Below are 26,072 nucleotides of genomic sequence, written 5' to 3'. Positions count from 1 at the left end.
TTTGTGTTCACTGTAAAACATAGCAAAGCATAGAAGAAAGCATTTTAATCAGTGTGCAGACTAGTTACCACACATAAATGTCCCCAGATTTAAAAGACGCACCAAACACTTGTCAATTTCATACGCTTTTATTTACATGCAATAGTGCTCCAGCATGTGCAACCACAGAACGGCTACACTAATAAGGGAGGGGAGGGGGGGGGGGGGTGTAGATTCAGGATCTCCTTCATTTTGATTGCAGATGTCTCTGGCAAAGACTAATACTTATGCACCAACCTGTGAGAGAGGAATAATACTGACACCTGTCACAGAGCCCTCACCTGGCAGTCATTTGGTAACCAGCAAATGAGTAAACACAGAAGTGGTGGAGTATAAAGTTCAGCTTATCAATGACTGAGTTTAAGATATTTTTCCAGAATCTCTCCCATTCAGTGATTTAAAAAAAAATAAAGTCAAAAAAATAAATAACTATACAATATATGATCTCTTGTACACTACTGAAACCGAACAATTTTATGTTGCATACACTTGTTAATAGTTTGTTAATGATGAACAATGCATAATACATTTGTGTTTTGCTATACAAAATGTTGTAATTTGAAAACGTGATACAGCAACAGAACCATACAAACAGCAATGAAGCACCTCTTAATTACAGCATGGTCTGGTTTGAATAGTTCCTTTGTTTCTGTTGTACATAAAGCTAAAGTACCTAAGGTCCAAACGTGTAAGATGGAGGATATATCTGAGGAATGACGAGAGGAGTGAGAAGGGTCTAGACATGAAGTGCTGAACCGAGGACTAAAGGTCCCCTGACTGACCTTCGTCACACAAGGAATAACATTTCAAACTTATTTCCCTCCCTAGGAAATACAGAGTTCCGCAAGAGTCTTTTTCAATGTGAAAATAACCTTATATACAGTATAATCAGACACGTATGTACAAAAGCATAAATATATAAATATCTGTGATACAAAAATAAATATTTTCTCTTGTTTTCTTCTGTTCATTTAACAGTATCTTATGCATCTGTTGTGTTGGCTGTCCCTTCATCCTCAGGGGATGCCTCATTTGGGAGGATGTTCACTTCCTGTATTGTTATGTCCTGGGATTGGGGTGTTGTGGCTGCTGAAGATGATGTAGTGAAAATCCCTTCATCTTCTAGAGAGAGAAGAGGAAAGGATGCTGGCTCTGGAGAGGAGGAGGGAATGAGAGCTGGTCAGCAAACGTAAAGCTGATTGAAGTGTTTAATGGATTCTAAAGGTCAAATGTTTTACATTAAGCATCAAAACCTACATTATTGAACATATGCACTGCAGGATCGTCACATATAGGAAAAGCTTTGTTCCAAATGTGTTAATTAAGAAAAAGGAAGGACTGCTAAACAAAAGAATCCACACATACTGTAAGTGACGCCATCCTCTGCTTTATCTCCACCACAGAAGTTGCCATCACCTCGCAGTTCCTGTGAACCGAGGTGCTGATGGGAAGAGTGGAGGAGCTGAAGAGTGGAGTCATCAGGAACACAGCAACTCTGTTCATGATGATCCGGGCCACTAAGGAAGACGAGAAAAAAAAACGGTTTACGTTAGGACTGAAATTTGTGATTATTTTCAAAGAATAAGGTGACATCTTCAAATAGTTTCTCTTTGGGTTTAGTGTTTTTTTACGCTGAAAGTCTATTTCTTCTGTTTTATATGCAAAACCACAGTGATTGTGGTTTGGGCTCTGAGCGCTGACAAAACAAGGGTGACCTACACTCAATATTGTGCCTGAACGCATCCCATGATCAGTATTCTATTTACAATGAGATGAAGATACTTTTAAAAACATGATAAGAAAATGACATTTGAAAAAAAGTTACTTAGATGATTAATTGGTTAGATTAATTGTTCAGTCCCTTAACAATTTGCATGATTCCCTGTTTTGTCTATCTTGAGCATTTTGCTTCCCCATTAGTTGATTATTTACAAATGATCTGATAATGTCCCTCCAGTACATGACATTACATACAGTATATAGGAGTTTTATATGTAACATACCTGTTGGAGTAGTGGTAAACGGGCAGATGTCCATTTGACACCGTCTGTGGCAACAATGTGTCACACTCCATATCACAGTCACCCTCCTGCAAAACACAAGAGCATCTCTAGATAATATATTCCACACATTACATGGATAGCTCATTAACAACCTATATTAAAGGGTTTGTTTTACCTGCTGCAGTCCAGGCAGACAGTGTGTGGGGTGGTGAGGTTTGCCGTTTGGAGTGTATTCTCCATTAGCGTGGTAGACGCCATGTGGCATGTGGCTGTCCAACGGGCAATGGCCAACCAGGGCAAGTCCCTGGAGGGGAACCATAGTGTACTGGCACGACGACACAGGGGCGGCCACGGCAGGGAAACACAAGTCGGACGTTTGCTCTAAAATAAGCACAAAAGGAGAATTACACAGATGTAGAGGCATATACTTTAATGACTGCAAAGAGGAACCATGAGGAGCACTCACTCTGTTTGGCCCAAGCCCTCCAAAGGCAGAAGGGGATGAAGGCGACAATGATGAAGACGAAGGCTCCCAGGACAATACCAACTATGAGGTAGGGGAGGTCGCCAGGCCGAGGCACAAGTGCGTTGGAGTGTCCCGGCCCGTGGTCTGGGGTCTCTGATGGAGCGGGCCGCTGGTGATTAGGCCGAGCTGAGGAGACAAAAAAGTTGAAAAATCTGTTCAAAAAACAGTTCAGACTTTGCTGCCTCTGGATACATCTACATCAGCCTGTACGTTACAGCCCCAAAAACAAATGACCCCACCTTTTGTTTCAAGGATGACAACATTGCCAAATTCACTCTCTCCCTTCTCGTTGAAGCTCTGCATCTTGATGTCGTAGGCGGTCTCAGGCTGGAGGTCAGTGATTGAATGCCAGTATCTGTCTCCCTCGACCACATCCTTCTTATAGTCACTGTCATTATCGCTGTCTGTTGGTCGGTAGTAGATGTAGAAACCGTAGATGGGTGTGTTGTTTACGGGAGTGTACTGTTGAGAGAGAAATAAATCATGTTGCGATCACAATGAACTTGAAATACATTGCAAAAAAGTTATTTGTATCCTGCTCAATAGTAGACAAAAACACATGTTTAATGTTTTCTTGCAGTCACTCACCGTCCATTTAAGAATGACGGTCGTCTCATTGATGGCTTCATTATAGGTGATGTAGGGTCCATCAACAGGGCGTTCATGGGTTCTCCCACCCACCACTGTGTATGCCTTCGAAGGGGCACTGGGAGGACTGGAACCGATTACATTTACCGCCACAACACGGAACTTGTAGGACGTACCTACAGGGAGAAGATTAACCATTACTGATCGGTCTCTGGGGGCTACACGCTGCCTAGAATAAAGCTCTATATTGTGTTGACTAATGATGTTTGTCTTCACATCACTTTATGTTTTCCTTTTGCGCAATACGGTTATGGTTTTGATTGATGGCAGCAATTACTGAAATGACTACAACAACACTCATTATGCTGATGAATTTACAGGCCGTAGGAATGTAATTATGCAGGACATCATCATTGTAATTATATGGCACGGCATCCTACTCCTCCTCCCCCCCCCACACTCCACCAAGTCAGAATAAACTGCTGTGAATAATAAGAACAGTGTTTAAAGAAGATGGCCGACCTTTCTCCAGGCCTGTGATCTCCACAGAGAGTCGTGATGGGGGGATGTTTTCCACCGCCGTCACCCAGTCCTCTCCTGCCTTCTTCACCTTCTTGTACTCCACCCGAAATGACTGGATGGGGAAGCCGCGGTTACCACGAGGAATCCAAGTCACATATGCCGACGTTTCCGTTGCCGTGGAGACTGTGGGTTTGTCAGGGGCTTCGGGAGCTGCAGAGGAGGAGGAATGGTGTCAGATAGAGGACATAAACTCTCAGACAACATTCTGTTATGACCGTGAAGAAAAAAACTCATTGCATTCAGCACTTACTGAGGGCTCATCCTTCAGAGACAGAAATGAAAAAGAGATAGAGAAGTTTCCATGTTAGTCAAAAAAGGAGATTGGTTAGAAGTTCAGGATCTTGCTGCAAAACAATATCAAGTTAGAGTTATTTGAGTAGAAGGGATTTTGTTATAGTTAGTAAAGTTGATAGGAGCTAGAGTTTTCAAAACGGGCAGGTTACAGGATTGGTGGGATACTTACGAGAGAGGCTTGGCGAAGGAACAGCAGGAGTTTTTGGTGGGTCAATTTGCCCTGGACCTCTGCGACCTGAAGACAGTTAGATCAGAGGTTAAATTAAGGAACTGCCTTTTGAGCCACGTCAAACTTTAGTTGAATCCTCCTCTCTCCACAGCCGTGCTAGCAGCGCTGTGAGGCTGTACTTGGGCATTTAGCAATGCTTGGCGCTAAATGCTAATGTGCTAACTTGCTCTCAACGACAATGCTAACATGACAGTGTTTTTACCTTTGCCAGTTCTGAAGGTCATCATAGCAGGTTGTCCCAAACCTGCACAGTTTTTGGCAGTCATCTCCACCTCATACAGGCTGTCTGGCTGCAGCTTGGCCAGAGTCAGCTTGTGGAGGGCACCTGAGATGCTGCTGGACGTCCACTCTGCTAGAGGGTCTCCCACCTGAGAGAGAGAGAGACAGAGGAGTGAGCTACTGACAAAGAACACGTACAAAAGAACTAAAAGATAATGTTGTATTTATGCTTTTAACTGTGAATACAGTGAACCGATTGCAGTACCTTTCTGTATTTGACCATATACTCCAGCACAGGGGCTCCTCGCTCATGCCGCGGCCTCCAGGTGAGTTCATAGTAGTCAGCCTTGCCTGTGCGTGGCTGGCTGAGAATGATGGGGGCGTCTGCTGGAAGGATCTGTCCTGGCAGCTCAGAGCAGTCTAGAGGCAACATGGCACCCGTGGCCCCAGGCCTCACAGGCGGCTGCTCTCTCAGCACCTTATCTGGGCTGAGCGGCCGATAGAGTGAGGGCAGCTTCCCTCTGGATGAAATCCCTAGGAAAAAAAAGACATAAGTCATGAAATCTGAAGGCTGTGACATTAAAAAAAAAAAAAAAAAAAAAAGACTACATTTCTAACAAATCACCAACTATCTGACTTACCGGTTGATACTGCAATGAGGCGAGCCGAGGCCTGTGAGCTGCCCACCCCGTTCTCAGCCATGCATTGGTAGAGTCCGTCATCCTGAGGGCCCACGTTGGAGACACGCAGCACCCGGGAGGTCAGGCGGTAGCGAGGAGACGGGGAGAGGGGACGGGCGTTGTGAAGCCACATCACAGAGGGAGTGGGTTTACCGCGGGCCTGGCACGTAAAGCGCACCGTCTCTCCGTACACGACCTCCTGCTGCTGCAGCTCCACAGTCACCTGCGGAGGCTCTGCAGGAGAGAGAAACAAAGTTAAGATGCTGGTTCAAAACCTTATAAGTAGAATGAATGGGTATGTGCAGGGTCTAGGGCTGCAACTGACGATTATTTTCATTAGAGCCCAGGCAATTAATCGTTAAAATTAATATTCTAGAAATTACAATTTTTTAACTTTTCAGTTTAAGTTCCAACAATGTCACGTGTAACATGTGTGAGTAAAGGCACAATTATGCATGCACTTGTGTGTGTAAAGGCTGTATGACAGGGGGGTGTATAGAGCCAGGCAGGCGGGGCCAGGGCAGCCAGTTGATGGTTGGCTGCTTGTGAATCAGGGAAAGACAGAGCTCATTACAGCAGCTCTCTGGCTTTAATTCGAGCCAGCTGCAGAGAGACAAGCACAAGCACACAAGCGCGCACACAAGCGCGCACACAAGCGCGCACACACACACACACACACACACACACACACACACACACACACACACACACACACACACACACACACACACACACACACACACACAACTGTAAAAACAGTCATCCATAACCTAGACACACTCAATCAAGTCACGCTACAGAATAGAGAGCTCTGTCTCTACAAACTCTTTCCTACACAACACCGCCCAGGCTTACATACTTCACACACAAATGACACAGCCCCCTGTTCTCTCTGTCCGCCAAACAGGAGTCAGTCTAATTATTAAATCCATGACACAGAGAAAACTAAACAATCCACAAATCATTGCAGAGTCAAAATCTCCATTCAGTATTAAAAGCCTTTTTTTTTTTTTTTTTTTTTTTTTTTTAAACGGGAATCTGCATTTAACAGATTAGTTCAAGGTATTTCAAAAAGAATATCAAAACAAATCATATATAAGCCCAAAACAGCCAACACACAACATGCCAAAACAACTTTTCTTTAGTCCACTCCTCCAGTATACTCACCAAACACTTGTACGTCATAAAGCACCGTTGCAGAGCTGGCTGAGCCGATGCCGTTGTCCGCTCTGCAAATGTAAGTGCCCGAGTCGGCCTCGTCCACCGCATCGATCAGCAGGTTGCTGAGCAGGAAGCGTGTGTTGTTATGGGATCGCAGGTCCTGCCCATCTTTTGCCCATATGACCTGCGGAGTGGGGATGCCACTGGCCACACACTCCAACACTAGCCGCTGGCCTTTCGTCACCATGATGGAACGGGACGCCGGTGGGTAAATGATGCGAGCTGCTTCTGAGGTGGAGCCTGGAAAAGATGAGGACAGTGACGGTGTGATTACATTGTCTATACGATGTGAAAAAGTCCCACCCTTCTACATTTCTTTAAAATTGCTTGTATGCATGTTGTGGCTGAAATTAATACAAAGGATTTAAATCACAATGTGAACCCATAGCACTTTCATCTCTTCCTTTAAAGACGCAAAAGCATGAATTGTGCACGTCGTCACCTATGACTTAAAGTGTCCTTGCAAGATCAGATTATAAAAAAAGTCACATACATACATACATACAGTTTCTGTATTTATTGTTTATTTCATATTGTTTATTAATTTTTTATATGTTTGTTGGTTCATGTATGCACCATTCACCAAGGCAAATTACACATAAGTAACTTATTGTGGCAATAAACCCTTTTCTGATTTTCTGATGAGCACCACGTTTCTACAGTAACAGTTACAAGCTCTCCAATATTGTCCTTTCTCATGTCGTTACTTATTTAATTACCTTTTAATATTTCAGTATGACCTATGACTTTTTATTGCACATCTTTAAATGGTGTTTTCATTAGAACCAGCAATACTACTAAAAAACGTGTTCTTTGTCAACATCAGAGTGTTAGAGGTGATGACTCACGGCGAATGCGCAGGCGGTCAGCGGAGATGGATGTTTTGACCTCCTGAGTGATGGGGTTGTAGGCAGCGCACTTGTACGGCCCCTCATCATCCTGCGTAGCATTGGCTATCTGCAAGTTCCCTGACGGCATGATGAGGTAGTTCCCTGCAGGAAAAAAAACAAACAAATGTTATGCTTATTTACTTATGGGCAGCTTCTGTAGGGGCAGTTATTGCTTTTAATGGGCTAAAGACAAAGATTCAAAAGGTTGCATTTGTCTCTTGCTCATACAACATGTGCCACAAAATGCAAGGCAGCATACTGTAGTTCACGCGGTGTAATGCCATTTTTCCAGAATGTAAAATGTGCATATGTTACAACTTCAAAGAAAACACACAAATAGGCACGGCGGTAAAAAGGATTCAGAGGACAATGTGCTTGGCAAGCAATACGGTTACAGCAATAACATGAGATAAGGTTTGATTTATTGTAAAACTTAAAAGCATATGTAATTGGAATTATATACTGAAATACATGACTATGACCAAGACAAAGAGGAGCTGCAGAAGAATCGAGTCTATATTGTGAAACACAATATGAGTACTATGTGCATTCCAGCGCATGTTTGCACCGTCAGCAGAGACCACAGGGTGGCGCCCCAGAGTCTGACCGAGACCAGTCAGCGAATGCTCGTCAACGTGGTATTCATTTCCTCACAGATAAGCAGCAGATATCAGTACCTACAGCTCCCAGGCATCATCAGCATACCAGCCACAAAACCACTGGAGCCTTTATTCTCTGCCAGGCAACTTAGAAGTAAATAGTTTGAAAAATAAACAACTGCATTCCCATGTCTCAACATTCTCGAGATAATACCCTTATCAACGGTTTTATAATGGGCCAGATAGCAGGATTATAGCATTCCGGTAAATTATGAAGATAGTAGGAGAATTAAGAGGGAAGTAGAGAGAGATTATGGGAGATCATCTGCTCAGTACCTTTGGATGTTTCCAGCCACTCCTGTTTGACACTGTAGCGGACCTGTGCCTTGGGCTGGCTTTCCGGGAGGTGACATTCAATAACAGCCGTGTTGCCTTCGTCAACCTCGATCTCCTGCTGGTCATCAGGCTCAAAATCCCGCAGCTCTAAAAAAACACACAGGCAAGGGAAAAAAATCAGTGCCGTCACATCGCCGCTGAACACAGTTCACCATTCTTTCATCATCTTAACATCACATCGAACTGCACATGTATACAGTCAGTCCTCAGCTTTAGAAGTAGAAAACCGCAATATTCTGAGGAATAATAAACACTACAATAACTGTGCTGTTTCCATAATGTGTGTCTCTTCATATTGGGTGTCCCCATTGTATCGTAACCACATTCCCACAACTTCTCCAATGTGCCTTCACTTTGAAACAAAACCTCCATTTAGTAATTTCTTTCACTCTGCTTGTCTTACATGAGCGGCTTCAAGTGACAGGCATTTTATATCTCTAGCTAATGTTCCTGTTTAACTCAATTCATGTCACTTTGGACAAGTCCAAAGCCTAAAAGTGGGGTCTGTAACATTCGAGTAGGTGTCATCAATCCTGTCAAACATTATACTGGGACTAGAGCCTGTTTAGATTCTGTGGGAAATGGGTGGAGTGGGATTACTGGGGCCATGTGCTGCGACTGTGTCCCACAGACACACAGTCTACACGGCACAGACACTCATGTGACCTCTGACCCTCCTAAACCCCCTGCCTGAGTGGCCTAGAGGCCTGGCCAAGGGGTCAAAGGTGAGAGGTGTCCATCCTATAGAGTTTCAAAGAAAGATATCCAGTTTGGGTTTGGGAGGAAACAGCAAAACTCTGCTCTTAAGAAGCCAGGGAAAAAAGAAAAAAAATATACAAAAATTGTAGCGGGGGATACTGGCATTTCATAGATTTGAAGCAGAGGGAAACTAAAATGAGTGAAGGGAGCAGCACAGGAGGGGGAAAACAAAGTAACAACTGGAGAAATGTGTCGTGAAGGAGTTGAGCAGTGAAATGAAAGATAAATAAAACTTCTCCAGGGAACGTAATTAAACGTCTACCAGCCTTTGTTGATTTATTCTTAACAAACACGGCCTCTCTCCATTCTTTCCAGAGGTGCTATAACTAGCGTGTTTTTCTTGGACCAGCCGCTCTCTCTGGCAACAAAACCAACCTGCTGGTATATACAGTCAGCTGATGGGACTTTGTATACAGCTCTAATTCAATACGTAAAGTTTAGTTAAGGACAGTGTATCTACTGATAGGGACATCACAGCGATTTACTCAAAGCACTGAACACCTTCACTGTAGGCAACCGATTTATTCAACATGCATGTTGGATCTGTCCCTCAGTCTGTGTCTGAGGGAGCTTAAATAGGAGACGCACACAGACAAACACACACTTCTCATTTTTCAGAACAAAAGCTGAAACCGAGTCGGAAAAGGAGTTGCGTTTTCCGACTCGGTTTCAGCTTTTGTTCAAAGAATTAATGTCAATATTAATATGTATGAAGGGGGCTTAAAAGAGGGACCGTGTGGCGCTCCATTTGCTAAATCAATCAGGTGCTGTTTTTACAGCCACCTCCCCCCCTGCCTCCCCCTTACATCTACCCATCCCACCGTCCTCCTCCTGCTTCTACCAAATTCCTCCACCTTTTAACCCCCCCCACAACTCTAACGCCCCACATTCTTCACAGGAAGAACCCTGCATAGGTGCCTCTCAGGTGTGTGTGCGTGTGAGCATGCTTATGTATTTCTGTGTGTGTGTGTGTGTGTGTGTGTGTGTATCCTGCAGGGATGGAGGATTGATGGTATTCATAAAGTGAAGCAGACCTCCCGCACCAGAACTGCTTGGCAAGGCAGACTTAAATATTTCTAGAGAGACGGTGCATTCATCATCTTTATGTGTAGCAGTAGGAGGCCTGTGCGTGTGTGTGTGTGTCTGAATTATTACATGTTTGTGCAATGTGTTGTGCGTTCACGTTGTGCAGATACATGCCTCTCTTTTCTGCAGCAAAGGGGGAGGGGGGGGGAGAACGGTGATTGTCTGCACAAGAATTCAAGCAAGGAGCTTTTAACTTATGCCAAAAAAAGTCGGATAGCGAGAAGGGTCTGGAATCAACCTATCCTGATCACAAAAAACATGTGCGTACAACTAAGAGAGCGCACATGGAAAGACAGGCACGTACACCCTCCCAGTGGAGCAATTCCTTAGGCGGTTTGGGGGTGGCCGAGGAGAGAGACGGTTATTAAATTAGAGAGGTTTTTGGGGGGAGGCGGGGCAAACAGTCTGGCTCCACATGTGGTTATCTTAACACGATTCATCCACTATTGGAACTATCAATAACTTTTACTGCCTTTGTGCTTGCTCTGAAAAAGAGGGGGAAAAAACATGAGGTGAAGATGACAAAAGAGGAGGGAAAGTGAAAGAAAATGAAAGGAGGCAAGAGAAGAGAAAGTGACAGAGTGAAGAGTGAAAAATGTGCAAAGGAAAAGAAGTGTGTGTGTGTGTGTGTGTGTGTGTGTGTGTGTGTGTGTGTGTGTGTGTGTGTGTGTGTGTGTGTGTGTGTGTGTGTGTGTAAAGTTATGGAGGCCCACGAGGAGACAGAGAATGTGACATCACGTCTCATCTTGTGTGAGGCTCTTGTCTCGACTGGCCTAAAACACCTCCAGTTTCTCCAGCTATGGCAGCCTCATACATCACTACATGTAAAACAATACAGTTAACAGCACACCTAATGGTGTGTTCTAGTGAGGCATATCCTCACACATGCACACAACACCCTTATCTCCCCCCAGCCCTCTACTCAATTACGGGGCCATAATTTTTGGCGAGCCCTGCTGTCGGGCCCTGTGGAGAGGAATGTGGTGTTGTGTGGAGCAGAGAGGCCGATAGAAGCAGGGGGCCCCCAGGCTGGAGTCCTGGTCCCCTCTTTCCCGTTCTGACCGGCCTTTGGGTCCCCTCCATTCCTCTGGCTCAAGTTACACAGCTTCAGGCCCCCTCTTAGTCCCATGATGCATATCAAATATAACACCACACACTCAGACCAGCACACTAAAAAAGTCAGCAGTGAGAATAATTCACTTTAAGTCCATTAGATCAATATGACACTACATAAAAGCAGCTGTTGTATCCAACTAAACAGAGTGAATACTGCCTCACTATGTGGAGGTATTATTAATCAATAATGTGCAACAGTTTCTCACCATGATCAGAATTGTAGTTGGTTTAGGATTAGACTCACAGCAGTGGAAAAGTACAAGGTTTACAGTGTTGTATTGGTGAAGATTTTAAGCAAACAAATACCGCCCCTTCACTTTTTTTGTTTGACTCCAAGAAAATTAAGTCAAAGGCGTTCTTTGGATACTTTGACAAACCAAAAAGGGGTGTGTGTGTTTGTGTTTATTTGTCTCAGTTTTGTGTGGGTGGCTACTCACTGGCAGCAGTGACGTTAGCAGGCACACTAGCCAGGGCTCCTGCGCCGGTGCTGGCCACACACTGGTATCTGCCCACAGTCAGGTTGGAGAGTGTGGGGATGAACAGGCTGTTGGGCCCCAGCACAACACCCAAATATCCGTCCACCAGCTCCTGGCCGTTGAGGCGCCAGCTAATGTTGGCGGAGGCGGGTCGGGCACTGCAGCGCAGATTCACGCTGCCTCCCAGCTTCTGCACCACAGACATGGGTTCTTCACTGAACAATAGTACCTCATCTGAGGAAAAACATCATACAAAAGTAGTTAGAAGCAAATAATAAATCTTTACACTTTTTTTTTTTTACTTAATCAGTCAGCATATTAGACATTTCCCACAGATTACTAGTCTAGAAATCTAAACACACCCTAGCGGCAGCAAATGTAATTTGCAGCCAGGGTCAGCCAGCAACTCTCTAAAAGCATAAAAATATAATAAGCAGCCACTTCTCACATTTGAGAACCTAGAACATCAAAAGTTTGGCATTTTTGCTTGAAAAAAACAAAACGTTTTAATTAATTATCAAAATAGTTGCTAATTAATTTTCTTTCGATCTTCTAATCAATTAGTGGGTTGGTCGTTGCAGTCCTACGTACAATACTTCTCTCTTTGAGTTCACCCATGGTGGCTAATACGGCTCATGTAAACTACCGATTTCTTCAGTTCATTTTTAAATAAACTGCTGTTGCTGCTGCCAGGACGCATAAACTGTGACTGAGCCAGAATATTTTATCCTTGGCAAGACTTATCCTGCACCAGGTGATTGGAAAAACTAATGTAAAAGGCATTCATAAAGAGAGCATAGATCAAGTCAGTAATGAACAGTGACATAAAGCACAAAAATTTAAAAATTTAATTTAATTTCTGCAGATGGTTACTTAAAGATGCAATTCTTCACCATCTGAGTTGGTCTACTCACCGGTGAGAGAGGCACCGCTGTGCAGGCAGCACAGTAGTACTGCACCCAGAGCGCACAACACTGGAGCCCTTCTCTTTTTCATCCACGGAGTCCAGTCTCGCTTTCCAGACATCTTCCATACACTACCCCCTGAAACACACACACACACACACACACACACACACACACACACACACACACACACACACACACACAACACACACACACACACACACACACACACACACACACACACACACACACACACACACACACACACACACACACACACACACACACACACACACACACACACACACACACACACACACACACACACACACACACACACACGAAGGTCATTTACAGACTTGGTACACTCAAAAAGAGCAGCACAAATTACTTTCTTCTGACACACTGACACACACACACACACACACACACTACCCTCAGCAGCCAAACTCCAGACACAAATAAAGCCTTTCTTTTCTGTCAGCCCCCATCTCTATGCTGACCCCATCTTCTCTACCTGTACTTGCACCAATGCAGCCTGCCTTCATCAAAGGGGCGCCCTCATTCTGCGGGCCGTAACCCGACCCCTCTACCTTCCCGCTCAGGTGTAACCGATACAGGTAGAGGGTCCAGGAGGAGGAATGGGGGAGGGAGAGGAGAAGGGAAAACACACAGGCTGCATTCAGGATTCGGGACAAAGAACAACTAATGAGAGGTAGACAGGGAGGGGGAATATACATCACAGCAGCGAGGACTGCGTGTAAGATGGAGGAGAGGAGGGCTGTATTATGGTTGCAGTATCTATTGGGAAGAAAACGGAGAAGATGATGGTAATGGTCAGTATATTAACAGTTAATGTAGAGAGGGGCGCTTTTCGCTCTCCCTTGTCGCTTACTGCCAAGTTTCCCAAATTCTTTCCTGTCAGGTTAAACTAACAACTTCCCCTCAGGATGCAGAGGGTGGTCCTGCAAAAGTGAATCTCTACTTCTCTCTCTCTCATATAAATGCATGTCGCTGAACATGCACACACCCAGGGCAACTGTCCTGATGTTGTAAAAATGAAAACACACAACTTTCTCATACATATTTGTCCTGATCTTATTATGGCAAGGGGATGATTAATGAAGCTCAGAGAGACTAGGGACTGCACGCACGCATGCATGGAAAAACCTTACAGTGCACCTTCATCATTCAATGACAGCAGTGAAAATGTTTAACTCCCTGGTACATTTATTGAAAATGAGCAAAGCAGCAGGCTGATGGAAAAACAGCTGTTTAAGACACAAACTGCCACACAAGGCCTGCATTTTAATTGCAGATTATAATTGTGTGTAAACACTTTTAGATTATTAATTCTCACAACATGAACAGCTATGGAGAACTCTAGTCCAAATTGCACAATGTAGAATTGTAATGATTAGTTGATTATTCACTTTGTGAATAAACAGTCATTTTTTTTATTTATTAATCCTGCAATAACGAATTTATTTGGCCACTTTGGGCAACAGAAACAATCTGTACACACAACACTGACATTATCTTTTATGTTTATATGGCTAACATGTAAGCCAACAGTTGCTTATTTACACATCCAGCATATATGAAGCAACATTTTCTACATTGAAAATAATCCTTAGTTGCAGCCTTACATACATTACACAGTAAACAGTCTAATTCACTCACTCGTCCGCTCAGAGTGGCCCACCAGTAGTGGGCTCACTCAGTAAACAAACAGCAAGCTGCTGTGGAACCAGGAAGCTAAGCTGAAGGTCTGTGGCTTCAGTGGCCGGTCGCTGTATGGACACAACCCAGGACAGCTGCCCATGAAAAACACACATCTGTATGGAGCACCTGTCCCAACTGTAAGAGTCACTAACCGTAAACCACACCAGTCAATCTGCCAACCAGACACATACTACTTGCCAATAAAACCTCTCACCTGTCCAATTTCTGTCTTTTACACACAAATCAAAGTAGCGACAGTAAGACAGGAGAAGAGACAGAAACAGAGATAGTGCTTTGTTAGAACAGCGGTATGAGAAGGCCCCTCGTACATCATCACTCCCTAAAAACAGCCATACTCCTTTGAGCTTTGTCTGTCCATCTGATTCATTAGTCAGCTGGGTCCTGTGTTTGCTTAGCGGATACCCTGCCTCAAGATGAAAAGTTGGCCTGACATGTCCAACTTTTTCCATCTATCCTTCCCAGAGAAGTCACAGACAAAAGAGGGAGAGAGAAGAGCCTCCTACGCATCAGCAAGGCTGATAAAAACCAGATCATATACACAGACAGCTCTCCTAAATTAAGAACCGAGGGAGTGTGTGTTAATGTGTTCCTGTGACTGTTTTGTTACAGCCTTACCAGTGAGGAACAACGCTGCATGGCCAACACAGCTTTGTGGAATGAAAACACACTTCAGTGTGTGAACTGCTCAAATTTGCCAGTTCTAGTGCAGAATTAGGATTACAGGAGAGTACATCTATTGTGTAATCATGTTAAAGAACTGACACTTGACTACTGTGAGATCGGACTTGCTTAAGACTTGACTCCCAAAAGAAGACAAAAAATCTTATTTTTTGACTTAGTAAATTCCTGGGATGATAAAGAACACCTCAAAACTTCTATGGTAACCAATCATATCATATTGTGTCTATTGCTGCGAAACGTAGGCATTGAATGTCTGGTCCGATACATAGTGGTGTTGTTTAATCAGATTCTTATTCATATCATAGTTTCTTGTACAGCTAAGTACAGTAAGTATAGTAAGTTAAGGTATTGAACAAAAGTCTAGTCAATCAGTACTGAAACTCTGTTAATGTATTGCACTGTTATCGAAAAAAAGACTTAAAAGTGTAGATATCATAGAGAGGACGAGGGGAAAGCCTGACTAGAAGAGAGTCCCAGGTTGTGGCAATGGTGTGCAGGCATGCATCATGACAGTAGGTATAGGTATTATATGTCATTGTTGGAGAGAGTCACTTGACAGAAGTTCATTGTGAGCGTGCTAAGTAAAGACACCGGGGCCCCTGTTCTCCCGGGCCATTGCCAGTCCCATTGTCCCCCTGCCTCCGTGGATAAATTTATTTTGACAACCCTGCTAATTGGGAAAAAAACACGGGGGGCCCCCCCCCCGAGCCCCCACCCCCCTTTTTTTTGGGGGGGGAGAAAAAAAAAAAAAAGGGGGGGGGGGGGGGGGGGGGGGGGGGGGGTGGGGGCGCAGGGGGGGGGGGGGGCTGTTGAATATTTATCACCTCCGCAATCTCCCTCCCTAGTCCCCCAGTTTTACGTCTTTTTACACCCTGTGCGCCCCCTCCCTCGAGGTTCTCCAAACACCACAAAGCCCCCCCTTTAGATAAACACATGCGGTGTCAAGTGTGAGGAGTGCCGGGGGTTCAACTGCTCCGCTCGGGCCAGCCGCCCACAATGTCATGCCGCATAGCTGCCATGCGGGAGGCCGGTTGCCCCTGGTGACGCTAACAGGCAGAACGCACCTTAATAGAGTGGAGAGTCATTGTAAAGCAGTGAGCCGGTGCATGGACAAAGACCCCGTAGACCCCTGGAGAAAGGGGAGACGCTACTCTGAAGGGCCCGGGGAAGAGCTGATGGGCCCTGCTCAATAACCAAAGAGAAGGGGGGCTCAATGACCAAGAGGTTTGAGAGTAGTGTGGAGTGAGTTTGGGGAGGCAGGGGGGGTTCAATGCCTTTATGGATTGATGTGAGATGGGTGAAGGGGGTTTATGGAGGCATTGGGAGGGGTGGAGAAGTTGACTGAGAAAGCAGAACGGCGACTCAAATTAATAGAGAGGATGTCAACTGACGGGCGAGCAGGAGGAGAGAGCAGGGCCTCGTCAATGAAGAGGGAGTGTTTGAGAGAGCGGGTGTTAGAGTGTTGCTGAATGTCCCAACATATTTTCCCCTCACTCTGTCTATGTGTTTGCTGGTCTCTCGGTTTGGCCCGGGTTTGTGCCGAGTGGAGGAGGACCAAGAGGGCCTGGAGATTGCATATCAAACCAACAACATACCCGGTTTGCCATCAGACCATCACACAGGGAAAGAGCAACCAGACGGCAACAGCAGGAAGGAAGATTTTTAGGAAAGAATAGGTAATCGTAGCTAGTTCGCCAACGATTTTTACATCATTGATCAATCTGTCTATTATTTTCTGATTAAGCCTTCAGTCTATACATTTTCAGAAAATTGTGAAAAATGCCCATCCCTTTAATCAGTACACAAATGTATGCAATTGGTCATTAATCGCTATAGTTATCAATATGTCATTGCTTGTTTGATATTGGCTTTTACAAGATGAATAGAGGATAAAAAGCTGAATAGAAGGAAAGAAATCGGTTTGTCAGGTATCATCATATCAAAATACATAGAAATCATAGAGATCGTTTTGCTGGATGCGACTGTCTCTATTACAAAGTATAACAGATAATGATACTGAAGTGGAGAATCTCTGTACTTCTCTTTTGTACTTCACACAAGCAAAAACTTGGCACTTAAATCTATTCCCATCTGTCAGACACAAGAGAACCTTCTGGAGTTTTATCTTGGCATGGAAACTCTGCCCAACAGGTGGTGAGGGGGCCAATCCAAATCCTCCACTCGAGGCATCACTCGTTCTCGTGCAATAAAATTACACATCAAAGCATCTCTAACGAGGTTGGGACACACACACACACACACACACACACACACCTTAACACCGAACCGACACTACGCCAGAGCTACAGAGCGTCTCGAGGATTAACAAGGGCTCTGGACAGGCCTGCGATGTAGAGGAGAGGGGCGGTCTAATCAATTAGGCACCCTGCATTTGCATAATTTAGATAACGAAGCTGAATTAACCACGGAGAGCTAATTACTGTGTCACGGTGAACACACCCACCCACATTCCTCTGCCTGGTGTGGGATGCCAGCGTGCCCATCAGGGCCATGGGAACAGGACCGGATCATCCCCATTGCCGGGGGGAGTAGGAGCCAGATAGATGGACCAAACAGTGATGTAAGTAGTATCAGCCAATCAAATCCGAGGAAGGGATGGATGAAAGAAAGATGGATGGATTGATAGAAAGAAGAAGGAAAGATGGATGATCAGACAGAAGGAAAGAATGAAGCAATAATAGATGAATGGATGATAGAAGGATGGAGAGAAAGGAAAGAAAGAAAGAAAGTTGGATGGAAAGGACATAAATATAGATTGATGAAAGAAAAGGAGGGGTGGATGGATAGGAGGGGAAAATTAATAAATGGATGGATGGAAAGAAAGGATGGATAGATAGAAGGAAAACTGAAAATAGAAGGGAAGATCGATAGATTGAAAGACAGAAAACAAATATATTGCTAGACAAATAGCCCTGTGTGTGCAAAGCAGATATTTGGACAAAGATTAGGGAGTGTTATTATGAGCCAAAAGCATGCATACATACATACATACATACAATATATATATATATATATATATATTATGTATGTATGTATGTATGTATGTATGTATGTACACACATACACACACAATAGTTAGACAGTTGCGGTTTAAAAAACTAGAATAAAATAAAATCTAAGAGAGGATGAAGTAAAAACTCTAAAACTGTATTAAAGACAAACTGTATACATTTGTTATCATCATTCATGCAAACGTGTTGATGAATCAACATACTGATTACAGCCTCTCACATAAGACAGAATATATTTTAGTTTGGGACAAAACAAGATATTTAAAAAAAATATATCACTATGCAAAGAAAATACAGTATGTGTTCTTTAGTGACACATACCACCACCCCTTTCTGGGAAGCTTTAAGTGAGCATCAAGGGCCTCAGTACATTGATCTCTCACACACACACACACACACACACACACACACACACACACACCCACACACACACACACACACACACACACACACACACACACACACACACACACACACACACACACACACACACACACACACACACACACACACACACACACACCCTTGGGAAACTAACTTAAACCCAGGATTTCACAGTACTCATCACACAAACATGCGCATGCAGTTACACATTTCATTTACCCACAACCATCACACACACACAAAATGGTAAAAGTATACTCACAGAGGCACATAAATATGCAGACCTCAGGAAGTTTTTCCAACACCAAAATGTCAACACAAAAAAACTGACTACCACTTCTCCCCAGCCCTAGAGATAAACTACACACACACCACTGCATTTGTGCATGCTTAGACTTTCTTAGCTGTACATATCTGCAGCTTGCTCCTTGTGTGTTCCCGCATCGTGGGGAGGGAGGGAGGGATGTGAGCGGGTGAAAGGGGCCCCAAACTCCTTTGGCAGCTCATGCATCAGAGTGAATGGAACCAATTATAAATCAAGAGCAATTTCTCCCCATTATTCAGCAGGAACCAGGAGGGAAAAAAAAAAAAGAGAGAGAGACTGGCCCTACAACTCTCAGTGGGAGACCAAGGAAGGAAGAGAAAAGCAGAGAGAGTGAAATATTATATGAAAAACAGATATGAGGAGGCATTAGGAACTTGAGATAAGGCAGAAAGAGTGACGGAAAGAGAGATGAGGGAATGGAGAAAGGCTCTAAAAGTTATATGAAATGACTGAAGGAGAACGTTATAGGGAAAACATATGCGAAGGAATTACAAAATGGAAAAGAGACATTAAATTAAACAGAAAGTGAGGGGTTGTGGGGCGTCAACTTTGTTCAAGATGGTTCAACCAACTTTGACTGCTTACTCCACGGTTATAAAGTGAAAGCTGCTGGTCTGAAAGAGTTTCTTAAGAGGAGGAGAAACAGCTGGAAGAGGCTTGTTTCAAAGACAGCTCTCAGTGTCAGAACCTAGATTTGTGTGGTATAGCAGAAGACCATTTGTCCTGTCACTCAGAGCCACGGATGTGCATTATCCTAAAGGGGAATTGAAATATAACACACACACACACACACACACACACACACACACACACACACACACACACACACACACACACACACACACACACACACACACACACACACACACACACACACACACACACACACACACACACACACACACACACACACACACACACACACACAAAGAGAGGAGCGCTGTCAATGGAAAATTCCAGTTGTGATAACCTCAGGGGCCCAATAACTAACTAATCTGGTGCCCAGTGATTTATTCTGTTGAATCATGTCTTCTCCTGCCAGTTTGACATTCTTCAATGATGAGTTGTTTTTTTTTTTCTCTGGGGCAACACTTTAAATCTGATTATTGGTTAAAGCCCTGGAACACAACCCAGATTCCTTGACGTTTTTTTGTGCTTTTATTTTTTCGCTCGCACATGTATTGAGACAGGAATACATTATGCAGTTAATATGACAGCATATAAAAGGAGTTACAGTGCACAAGAACTAACTGGTAGACCTTAAGCAAAGTCGAATAAAGCTAACCAAATGACGCAGATTTTAAAAATGTGCGTAATTGAGACAAAAAGAGAGAAAGAGTTGAGGCTTAAATTGAACAGCCCCAGTCAGAGTGCAATCTTGTGCCTGTGTGTGAATGATCTATTAGAGCGTCTGGGTTGCTTTTGGCTCATAATAACACCCCCTAATCTTTGTCCAAATATCTGCTTTGCACACACAGGGCTATTTATCCACACACACACACACACACACACTGCTTTCTTACCCATGTCTGGAGTTGATCATCGATCTAACAGCACTCACTCCAGACTCACGGTGTGTGTTGTGTGTGTGTGTGTGTGTGTGTGGTGTGTGTGTGTGTGTGTGTGTGTGTGTGTGTGTGTGTGTGTGTGTGTGTGTGTGTGTGTGTTTGAGAGAATGAGTGAGTATGGCTTGGGTAACTTGATTATCCAATCAAGAGCTTCTTAACTTTTATTTTAAGTAGTGGAACAAATCAACTCAGCTGGTTTAAAGGCTTTAGATAATCCCCATTAGGCTGTTAAAGCAATGAATGAGAGCATGATTATATTTATGATACAGATACTGGCCAGTCAACATATTGTTTCCAAATATTATTTTGAACTTGAAAAAAAAAATGCAGAAAAGTTGCATACCAATCTGTAAAAAAAAAAAAAGTATAAATAAAAGCGTATTTCTCTTGCAACAGCTTTCTATCTCCCGTCTCTCCTTAGGTCCCATTTATCTTCATCCCTTCCTCAATAATTTCCAACTCTCTGTCAAAAACTTTCTCCTTCACATTTTTCCTCCTCTTTTTCTCTGTGGTCCTGGCTGACAGAGAGGATCAGAAGGAGAGAGGTATGCAACCCCAGGGGAGGGGCCTGGACCCCGGCCACCTGCCGGTCCAGGTGTCCCTCCCCGGTTATCCGATGTCTGACTGGTCACAGAAACCCTCCCGGGGGCACAAGGCTTGAGTCTGAGCCTCCAATCTGTCAGCGCTGGACGACTAATGCACCGCATGTCAATGGGCCAATAATGTCCGGCTCTAGGAAATGAAGCAGCCTTATTTGGGGATGAGTGTGTTCCTTGCTAGTTTATGAAAATGAATCCAGAGAAACTTGCTGAAATTATAAAGTCTTAACAACCCCCTTGTTTCTCATAGTCTTTTCCTCTTCTTTTATTGCAATAATCTCAAAATGACCTTGCAGGTGAGGCCAGTTGAGGACCACTATGACAAGCAATACATTCCAGTGCAAAAAGATAATCCTGATTGGACAGGAACTATCACTCACTCACACACACACACACACACACACACACACACACACACACATCTGTGCAGCAAAGGCCCACAGATTCTGCCTGCAGGCTGTTACATCTGCCTGAGTGTGTCATAGAGATGAAAGCATGGCCTCAGGAAGGATTTTTTCTTCTTCTCCTTTGTCAATTAAAGCCAATGTTACACCCTCTACAATAACAATGCTGCTTTCCAGCACCACAGTCAAAAACCTCTGGAAATTTGGCTCACAAACACTGATATTGGAGCAGCAACAGCAGTCCTGATGGAACCGCTGGCTGTTTGTAATCTCAAAATGCATCTTCAAATCCATCTCCATCTAAAAGACATTGATTCACATCCAGATGTAAAAACTCACCAGGCAACAGTCAAACAACTTAAATCCAATCCTTCAACACATATCTTACGTCACAGTTTAATATGGCTGGACAAGTTTTGAAACAAAACTAAGATATGAGTGACAAACTATTGCTATTGGCCGCTTACCTAAATCCACACCGTTACTTTTCTTTACAAGATGGAACTCAGCTCCTATAGACAGGATGAAAAACTATCCACCAGCTTTTGGACAAATACTGGAAAACTGGCAGCTTTTGTCTCCACTACATTTCTGTTTGGCGGGTAACCAAGATCAATCACATATAATTTCAAGTTTTGGTTTCAAAAGGCCCAGTTGGTAACGGTAAGACAAAAAAGGCTCCTAAATTCTAACTCATATTAGGTGCTTTAACCAAAAGACAATACAGTTAGTTTCCTGTCCTGACCTAGAGGTCTCTTTCGCCTAAAGGCATGCACATTTTCAGTCCTACAAATCCACAACATACAGGATATTAGCAGAGTATTACACACCTTTAAGGGTTTTCTCTACTTCCAGGCAATATCTGATGTTTTGGCCTGGGACTGCAGTCTGAAAGCATTTTATTCATCACAATATCCTGTATAGAAAACACATGATATTAGAATACTCCTATAGGAACTTGCAGTATGCCTATGGTAGTAATGGATTGAGTCTACTTTACTGTAATCTAGGGCTCCAACTAACAATTTCATTATCAATTAGTCTGACAATAGTTTGATTTCTCAGTGCTTATTTGGTGAAAGCAACAGTCCAAAATCCAAAGATATTCAAGTTATGACCAAAGCAGCAAATCCTCATATTTGAGAAAATAGACATTTAGCATTTATGTGCAAAGTATTACATAAACAATTAAATCAATTATCAAAAGAATTGCTGGTTAATTTGCTGTTGGATTTCTGTATTGAAGGAAAACTACTGTACTTCACTAATGCACACTGAAAGCTTTTCATTTAGTATCTGATCTGATAATTATAAACTCCTACAGGGATTTAAAGTGTGCCTGTGGTATGCAGTAACAAATTGGGTCTACTGTATTATAGTCTTTATTGTTTTGTCCCCTATAGTATGACAGGTTCCACATAAGTAATCAAAAGGGCCAAACAGTGTGAGAAACAGGCAGATAATCAGACTGGAATCAATTAGTCCAACTTTGATCCACCCGACTGCCAGAGATGATCAACAACAACAACTACTGCCAAACAACAAGAGACTCTTTTTTTCCTGAGACCAATTAATTCCCTTATAAGCTGTGCGCCTAATTGGAGGAGGCCAGGCCATTCGTTTCGACTTTTAATCCAAGTGACATTGATTCAGTAGGAACAAGCAGACCCTCTTGTCTGATGCCATGTCTGTCACTGAATCTCCAAAGTTCCTCCATGCGAAGCAGCGGAGGCTAAAATGTAATCCAAATAACAAAACGACACCTGGGGTTGGAAACTTGAGCCCCTGCGGCTGTTCCTGCATGGCATCCTCCATGTCCGTGTACCCCCCCCCCACTCCTCCTCTGCCTCGCTACCAGGCCCCCACGGTGAGTGACACCCCGGGCCAAACACTCATCAACAGCCCGGGGATTAAGACAAACATTTTCTCATTAAATCAAACCTGAATGAGAGTATGATATCAGGAGAGATCTCCTGGCACAGAGGCAGGATGCTGCATTCCTGGCTGCACTGAGCAGCAGTCAGTTTATGTGAGGTTTAGATTAGGTTATTCTGACACTAGTCTTGGGGGGGGGGGAAGAGAGTAGAGGCACTTCAGAAATGCACTCAGGTAGCGTTGTTATGGTTTTCTCTGTGTCAATGATTAAATCTGCGCAGGCCATTTTGTGCATTAACAGGATGCATTATCAAAAAAAAAGTCTGATATTCATGGTGATACATATTTAAGACGTAGCCTATATTCATCAGTAGCATCATTAAGAAACATGCTTCTTTTGAACAAGATTCTTTTTGTTGCTTTGCCTCCGATGGTCACGGTTTCCCAGCCTACATTGCTGCACTCCCCGATGATAATATGGGGGTAAATCTGGCAGAGCTCACCATGTCTGTTTTCTGTTACCCTATGGAAGCTACCTGGCTGCGGCCTGCAAAACGCAGAAACATTTCCCCTAAAAACACAACGTATGTCTAAAAACAGCTATGTATTTCTGCTACGTGTCACACAAAGCTGGTTTCTCTCCCCATACATGTAGTATTGTATTAGTCGGCGGATACGGGCAGAAAGTTAAAGAAAAATATGCACGCAGAGTTCAACCAATCAACAACAGGCTAAGTCCGAAAGCAAAGTTAACGTTTCTTATTTAAAGTAGCATAAGTCTGAAAACCGAAACACACACTTCCGTCTAAATAACATAGATCTGCGATAGAGAAAGCTTGTAGCGAAGTTTGTGTGCATAAATGAGCTGAAGAAAAAAACAAAAACAAATGTGGCTATCAAAATAGTCACCAGAATGAACTAGTAATCAAACACCTAAATCACACTTTTCTTTATAAATATAGTAACAAATAAGCTGGTAATGACTCCCGTCAGGCTGTAAAGACACACCAAAACTGCTACTTTTATCTATAACTTTGTAAAACATGTTAATACAAAGCGTAACACCGCAAAACATAGACCGCATGAAGGGATAAAACTTACCAAAACTGCTGTGTTTGGTGCTCACACCTCGTTATAACCGACCGATCTTCTTTTCGCCTCTGTTCTGCGGTGAGTTTTAGTCCCCAAAAAACAACAGATTTTACTTCACTTTTCCCTCTAAAGCCTCGCTGCTTTAGTAATTTACTGCGATGCCACCGACATTTTCTTCGGCTCCCCAAGTTCTCACATTGAAAGGCCGTTTTTGGATGACTGAGCTCTCAAACAATTCTCCCTTTTGGAACGCCTTTTCGGGTCCTCCCACTTCCCAAGCAGGAGGAGGGATCTGAACAATAGGGACTGGCTCCCAAAATCCAAGAGCTGGGTACTGCACCGCCGTTTATCCAGACTTCAGATCCCTACTCGCAACACATTAGGACTTTCCAGAGTTTGTGCGTAAAACCAGAACATTGATCACTAGTTATAAAGTACAGAGATGTATGTTTAAGAATTAAAAAAACTTCTAGAAACCTAATTTCTGAAGAACTACGGTGTCCTGGAGGAGAAACGTGCGCCCCCTCCCCCTCCGCCTGCTCTGTTCCCTACTCTGTTCCCCCTGATTTGGTATGCGTTGGTCCCCACAGAGTTTGTATTGACCCCCGTCCATTGAGGCCTGCAGGCCCTCCAGTGCAGCTGTGCAGTGCTGTGCTGTGTTGTGTTGTTGTGAACTGGACAGGTCCAGTCAGGACTGTGCAGTGCAAGCACGCGCACACACACACACACACACACACACACACACACACACACACACACACACACACACACACACAAAGACACACTCTCATACCACAGTGATCACAGCTCGGTACCCCCCTGTGCACGCTCTGGAATTCTCTTCTCCACTTCAATCAGCACACTTTAAAACGAGGGGAGCCGTTCCTGTCCAGTTCATTAATAACTGGCTATTCCCAGATCACAGGGTTTGATAGGGGGTCTGATGGTGGGAAGCTGGCCGTGTCTCGCCTCTGTGAATGCAGGAACTCCCACCATGATGTACCTGAGGGGTTATTGCAACCCAGCCGGGCTCCATTCACTTACATGCTGTGGCATTTAATGACACCTGTTGCTATTGTTCAGGTGTGATTGTGTGTTTATGTGTGGACGGTTGGCACATTTTTCAGCTTTTTCAATTAAACCCAAACATTAGAATATTCACATCCCTTTGATTTTGCATGTCATACCCAGCTTCAAGATGTTTTCGAGGAGTCATTAATCGTGGGTGTTTTCCAGTGTTGTGCTGCAGTTTGCCAGCACTTTGCAAGCTCTGCCAATGTTTTGGTGTTGTTGCTACCGAGCGGGGCTCTGTTTGTATGTGGCTCCCTCACACTTGCGCCACCATACACTGCCCAGCAAAGTAGAGCGAGAGAGAGGAGAAAAAGTGGGGACTCCCAACCCCAAAAAAACCCTTCATGGTGCCCCTCCCCCCTCTCCATCTCTCCATGCAGGGCTGGATGAATTAGCTTGGGACAAAAGGCTTTGTGGGCCGGCCATGAAAGGCCTATTAACCATACTGCATCCCCCAGAGGCCCTGCCCGCAGGACACCGCCTCCCAGAATGCCACTCTCTCAGCAGGCCGCAATCCCAGCATGCACCGCTTCCCTTCAGCGCTAACCCTTGTCAACCCCAAGCCTCACTATACAGCCCCACACAGATTGTCATGTAGATGATTATAAATGTTGTTATGAAAGTAATGGAGAGTGAGAAGGAGAGACGAGGGTGTCAGCACTGTATGTGGATGTGGTGTGATTTGTG

At 43.9% G+C, this 26,072-nt stretch overlaps 1 protein-coding gene across 2 annotated transcripts; it reads right to left on the bottom strand.

Moving 5' to 3' along the window:
- Window positions 1-112: 112 nt before the first annotated feature.
- On the bottom strand, window positions 113-24,567 carry boc (BOC cell adhesion associated, oncogene regulated). Of its 2 annotated transcripts, none has more exons than XM_039790396.1 (18): window positions 24,324-24,567; window positions 12,618-12,746; window positions 11,665-11,937; window positions 8,207-8,353; window positions 7,230-7,373; window positions 6,328-6,621; window positions 5,122-5,394; window positions 4,746-5,014; window positions 4,464-4,629; window positions 4,202-4,267; window positions 3,679-3,888; window positions 3,157-3,332; window positions 2,808-3,030; window positions 2,509-2,694; window positions 2,218-2,423; window positions 2,043-2,128; window positions 1,405-1,556; window positions 113-1,191 (listed from the first exon to the last, which is right to left on the bottom strand). In XM_039790396.1, exons 2-18 carry the CDS (start codon window positions 12,727-12,729, stop codon window positions 1,022-1,024), a joined length of 3,153 nt encoding a protein of 1,050 aa, XP_039646330.1. In that variant the 5' UTR covers window positions 12,730-12,746; window positions 24,324-24,567; the 3' UTR covers window positions 113-1,021. The 2 variants fall into 2 exon arrangements, with proteins under 2 accessions (XP_039646330.1, XP_039646331.1); XM_039790397.1 differs by lacking the exon at window positions 24,324-24,567 and adding an exon at window positions 22,178-22,196.
- Window positions 24,568-26,072: the final 1,505 nt, after the last annotated feature.

Source organism: Perca fluviatilis, chromosome 22 (assembly GCF_010015445.1).
Source record: "Perca fluviatilis chromosome 22, GENO_Pfluv_1.0, whole genome shotgun sequence".
Lineage (NCBI taxonomy): Eukaryota > Metazoa > Chordata > Actinopteri > Perciformes > Percidae > Perca > Perca fluviatilis.
This window is presented reverse-complemented; position numbering and strand designations above follow the sequence as displayed.